This window comes from Diadema setosum, chromosome 20 (genome assembly GCF_964275005.1).
Source record: "Diadema setosum chromosome 20, eeDiaSeto1, whole genome shotgun sequence".
Lineage (NCBI taxonomy): Eukaryota > Metazoa > Echinodermata > Echinoidea > Diadematoida > Diadematidae > Diadema > Diadema setosum.
The window spans coordinates 1,029,208-1,035,360 of NC_092704.1; the positions used below are offsets into that span (position 1 = coordinate 1,029,208).

A 6,153-nucleotide genomic window follows, 5' to 3' on the forward strand; every position below is an offset into this window, starting at 1 on the left:
AAAAACATTTTCTTTAATAACTCAGCTGACAAGCACTGACAAGAGTATATTTCCGAATGAACGCCGTCCTTTATAGGAACATACATGAGAGTTGAAATCACAAAACAGTGAAAGCCCATGACTTAAGAATAACAAGAGACGTTTTCTTTCTCTATAATTATCATCTATCAAGATATTATTTGAAATAAAACATTCCAATCTTATTAGCAGTGCAGTATGTTGTGTGTATGTGTGTGTGTGTTGGGTGGGTTTGGGGTTGAGATAGTCAGCCTTATGAGACGTGTGATCCTCTCCTTTCCTTCGTCTGATGAATCTTGGTCCCCTCTAACGAAGATAGTGGTGTTGATCTATTGAATGTGACAGCCAGTCCGAACATTGGTCATCCCAATAGCTCAATTGCGTTTTCGTTTTAGGGCATCATTCTGAAACACGCAATTTCTAAAGATCAAACACGGCAATCGAAAAAAAAAAGAGAGACGTGTAGTAGGGTACATGAATTAGCCTTCCTGAAAAAAAAAAACAACAACAACAACAGCAAACAAACAAACAAACAAAAACCAAATCAAACAGAAAAGCAATTAAATGTCGTCGAGTTCGAAAAAAAAACACACAAAAAAACAAGAAAACGAGAGGAATTAGATAATAGAAGTGCGCCACCAACGATGATGGTGGCTTCACATTACGCCCCGATCACTGGCTAAACTTACAGTCTTTGTGATAAAGCCGGTAAAGCTTCTAACAATATGATATATCACAACTGAAGTATGATTTAAAGCTTATAGAAGAGCGAGGCTACACCCTCGATTCACTTATTATTATCCGAAGATTATCATGAGTAACTTAATGATGACCCAATCCCAGTTAAATGGGGTTGCATGATAAATGGAAAGTCTTAAAATCGCGGTATGTCAGCTATAATCATTATAATGTTAACTTTATCACTGCTTGTATGGTTATTCCTTTAAATTTTCCCCAGATAACAGTCCATTTGCTGATGCAAAACCTATCAAAATATAGCAGTATCATAATATTTATAAAAAAATAAATGAGTGACGAAACCGAAAAGAAAAAAAATCACCCTGACTACTTTGGGCTAAATGTTAGTGTGAGAGTGGTTGTAAGTGTAAGTGTGAGTGTGATTGTGATTGTGAGTGTGAGTGTGAGACTGGGAGTGAGTCCATGAGAGTGTGAGTGTGTGAGTGTGTGAGTGGGAGTGTGTGTGAGTGTGATTGTGAGTGCGAATGTGAGTGTGAGTGTAAGTGTGAGTGTGGGTTTGAGTGTAGGTGTGGGTACGAGAGGGGCTTTACCTGTTTAAAGTTGTAATCTGTCAGATCTGGCACTTTGGTACCACAGCCACAAATTAAGGAGAGGCAGGTCACTGTCTAATTTAGCAGCCATTTTGTCAATGCAAATTAGATGGTCAATATCAATGGACTCGGATCGCTTAGGAACTGGACTTTTAGGATTCACCACACTTAAATTAGGTCAAGCTTTTGTCAACAGATACCGCTGGACTTTCTAGACTTTTTTCTTTCTTTCTAGAATCCCTATAAGCTTTCGGTTGCAGACTGGTACGTTAACACAAGACATCACATCTGTGAATTGGAGCTAATCTGCATTTCAGGTACTGGTGACTCGGATGCAATCAGAAACCCCTGTAGCTATAAAGAAGACACAACCTGAGTGATTTATAAACCTTGACTGACCCAAATATGGAACATATAAAAAAAAATTAATAAAGATTACCCCGTGCGTACGCTGACATTTCTCACTGTACGATGTGGCACGATCAACAGACTGTACGGTACTTGATACTCAACACCCATGCTCTTAATACAGCAACGCGTAATATTGTACCTACGGATTGCTTACGATTTCCTGAATTCAAGCACTAAAAAGCATGACAATCGTTAATCGATTTGAAAGTAATTAATTTCAAAGTTTACGAAGGGTTCAACCCGGATTTAATTGTATTCCTTCCCAAAGTTTCAGTACATTTAGGTAATTTCATGTCTAGTTTTCCTAGCAATCATTAGCATTCATACTGCTCAACCCAAGGTAAAGCACCGAAAGATTATTATTCATACAAATCATGAAAATGCAAACATATTTCTTCTTGGAATGACCCGAACACATGATGAAGACACATTCTGATGCACAAACCCACGTGATCCAGACGTAAAAAAAGAAATACAAGCAAATTAGATGAAAAAGTAGAAATTAAAACTAATAAATATGGCCAGCAATTCTTCATGATTTATAAAATATCAATATACTCTTTTCAGAAAATAAAAAATCATATCTATGACCTCTGTATTATTTCAGGCCTATGAGAAATGCAGATAAAGCAGTAAATGTCCAAGAGTCAGATTGCCTATGTCAAACACGACTTTCGACCACCGTTCCATTGCCGAGTTCGTTCACGACCTCATCAGTTCGATCATGGATCCACTCAGAGGTGTTGAATACCTGCTGGACTCGAGCCGCTTTGCGGAAGAGCACCTTAATGGCGTGCCGAAACTCCGGGTTCCTGGCCGTGTAGATGAACGGGTTGGCACACGAGTTCACATAGGCAAGGAGAAGGAACGCCATGTAGAGAGGGCTATGTAAGAAGTTGTCATCAAATACACCGATGCTGTAAAAGAGATAACACAACTGGTCCGGAGTCCAGCAAATAATAAAAGTCATCACGACAACGAACAACATTTGGAGTACTCGCTCCCGTGCTTGTAGCAGGTTGAGAGTCAAGCAGGACGAGTCCATTCGACTGTTTTTCAGTGCGCGGGCTTCTCTGTGAAGCTCTCGTATCGTCCTCACGTGAGCAAAGAGCATCACTCCGATTGGGATGACGTACTCGAACACGAACAGGACAATGCCTTGGAACATCTTACCAAGCTGATTCGGAAATTCTACAACACACTCACACGTTTCTGGATGTACTGAATTGACGACGAAACTACCGATATTAAAGACGAAAGCGAGAAGCCAGATTGGGATAAAGACATATTTGATTCGTGAAGGCGTGATCTTTGCGCGATACACAAATGGATAAACTATGGCAAAGAACCGTTCAAGCGATATCATACAGAGCGTGTACATAGACGCAATGAAAGGAATCCACACGAACACATTGGAGAACACGAGCTTACAGTACATGTGGCCAACCCAGTTGTGAGATAATCTAGCTGCGGTTGGTATCGGCGTCAGGAATATCGAGCACAAGAGATCGGCGACGGCTAATCCAGCGATTAAACGATCCGTTCCGCGAACGTTTTGCGACTTGTAGTGAATCAGAATGACCAACGAGTTTCCCATGATTCCAGCAAGGGTCAAACTAAGGCGAAGAATGATGAACCAATTCCATTCTATAGCTTTCCAGGTCCAGGCGTCATGAAATCCTGGGCACGAGGCGTTAGTGTCTGGCCTGTCAGTCACCTCAGTAATATTTCCTTGTACGTACGTCAGCATGCCTTCTCCTTCTGTGTAGCGTGGGGGCGTCTGTGAGCCCACCATGTGGTACGTTGAATTCACGCTCAACAATTGAAATACTGCTTCATGCTGCTTTAGCGCCATTGCGCGCTAAAATGTATCCTTTCCCCACAACGTCTCACGCCAAACAATCCAAGCTTTGTTTTTGATATCCTCTGAAATACGAGGAAGGCAAGGAAAACAGGGACCTGTCTGCAATGGATTTTAGCAACATACAGTCCTTGATATTGCATAAGACAAACTCTCGCATTAATTCTGGATCATTAGCTATCTTACATCAATACTGTATGTTCAGTATTGATACTTGTTATGACTATAGACAACACTAAATGCGAGAAAATATCTTTCCCTTTGTAAACTGTTATTACGGGTGACCTTTTAGCTGAGCAGTTTTTTGTTTGCAACATTTGTCGAGGATTTACGTGTTTCAAACAAAGCGGCGATAGAAAAGCATGTGCTAAGCATCCAAATAAGATTGAAAAGACGACCAATAACAAAACTGCTGATAACACAGCTCGACCTTTCTCTCTCAATAAAAGCTGATGTAGCAGACAAACACAAGGTCGAAAAGGGAAATTTCCACGGCGATGATAAATTTGGGCACACGCGAGGAGGAAAACAAACGACAAGGCATTTTGCTCTAAGATTTCTGCTTCAGATTTCTGCGCGTGAATACATGATGACTGCCTTGATTAACACGACCAGCTTGCTTCATGCGAGATCGATCCAGATTGATCGAATTATATCAGCGTGAAATCGCGAATGCCCGTGATGTTGCCGATCTTACGCGCTTGGGTTCGGCAAACTGATGAATTTCCCCAGAAGGCCGAGGATGGGCGGAGAGTAAACAGCGATATGCGACGAATCAAACTGCACTCCTATCCTCGCTCGATCGTTCACGTCGCCTTTATTTGATTGTAACCATCTGTTAAACACGATTATCGCAACGCTTGTCACTCCATGTGAGAGTGGGAATAGAGGACTGCCTCAAACCACTAAATAGTAGGGAATACTGGTCGAATCGTGTTGATTGAATTTGCGCAGGGCGAGGTAGCATACAGCGAGGGAATTCCCTGTCACCACTGGCTCTATGAATGCAGCCAATCACTTAATGTGGCATCCAACGTCGTTCATTGATCTTCAAAATCACTGCCGCTGCTATTATTAACGCATACCCAGCAGCTGCCGGACCAGACCAAAAAGATTCCCAAAATTCCATGGGGCATACAAGTAGTAAAATAGTCCACACGCTGAAAGATGCATGGTCTGACCCAGGGAATTAGAAGTATTCATGGAATCAATAAGTCATTCCTGCTGGAAGATTAAAGCCAACACATTGAGGTAATCCAACTAGAAGCAAGAGATAAAGTTTGTCTTGCACGTGTTTTCTTTGCGAACATCAACTGTTTTTTTTTTCTTCAGATTTTCAGAATGAAGAAACATTTCTGATAAATTGCCGTCTCTCTTTCATCCCGGAAGTCACCACTTAGATGAAAATAAAGAATGTTGGAGTAGATCCGGCTTATCTTCCATATGATATGATATGCTGGGAAGGCGAACGAGCCAGATTAAATGTTTACCGATCTTTCATTCTCCCTCAAGAAGGCCCATCTCTGGAGATGACAAAACACGTCCAGTCAGGAATGTCAAGCTCTCGAAATTTTCTCCAGTGTTTGCATTCTCCCCCGTCTGGCGACTCGCGAGTCTTCTCTTTAGACTTCTTGTTCCCCTACTACGTCTGCTTTATACCGTCTCAGTGATCTGCAGAAAGCAAGAAAAGGAGAGAGATCGGTAAAAGATGGTGAATGAATCGTTCATGTCATCATCAATGGAAATAGGCAGATTCTACTCTCGAGGGCTCTCCTAAGCAATCTTGCTATATTTCTTTTACCTGCCACATCTTCGGGCTGTTTGACGTAATTAAGGAAATATCGCCTGAGCTCAAATCAGCAAGCCTATCGTCCTACTCCCTCATATGTTTGTAACTGGAGGCCGGGCTGCTGCTGTGGGAACATAATCACACTCGCTTCTTGACATCAGTGAAGCTTAAACGTCTTTCTGACAGTATTCAGGCGGCATTTTCTTTTATATCAGAGAAAAAGTTAATTTAGCATCAAATCATATTGCTACCTCGGTCTACTTTCTACCCGAAGCAAAATAAACACTGATATCGAGTAATGTCGTGAACTACGGAAAAGTACGTTTCATTCATGTTTCGTCCAACTTTGTCAGCAGAGTTTGAGTACTTTCAAATTAATGCACTATGCATTACACGTGCTACGCCGGAACAATCGAACAATGTATACGATGTATTTTGTACTCAAATTCTTTGGCCATGTAATTAAAATGAATACCTCCTGCTCCTGTAAAAGCAGAACAAGAAGGAAAAAGTGATTTCAGCGCCCCTTATAGCAGCATTGCTTGTGTCGTGCAAGAATTCACCACGTAACCACCAACTGTGAATTACTTTTTTTTCCTGATACAGAGCACTTTCATTTGTCAAGACATTAAAACATGAATCGTAAACTAGAATACTTTGAACCCCTTTTTCTTTGCCCCATATGCAATATTTCATGTTAAGAGCATATATAAGGGGTTACACAGCTCGTTATTCCGAAGGTTCGTTATTCCGAAGGCTCTTTAGTCCGAAGATTCGTTATTCCG

At 41.3% G+C, this 6,153-nt stretch overlaps 1 protein-coding gene across 1 annotated transcript; it reads right to left on the reverse strand.

Moving 5' to 3' along the window:
- Positions 1–1,223: 1,223 nt before the first annotated feature.
- LOC140243766 (galanin receptor 2a-like) lies at positions 1,224–5,240 on the reverse strand. Its single transcript, XM_072323435.1, has one exon. The coding sequence runs from the start codon at positions 3,571–3,573 to the stop codon at positions 2,380–2,382; it is 1,194 nt and encodes a 397-aa protein (XP_072179536.1). The 5' UTR covers positions 3,574–5,240; the 3' UTR covers positions 1,224–2,379.
- Positions 5,241–6,153: the final 913 nt, after the last annotated feature.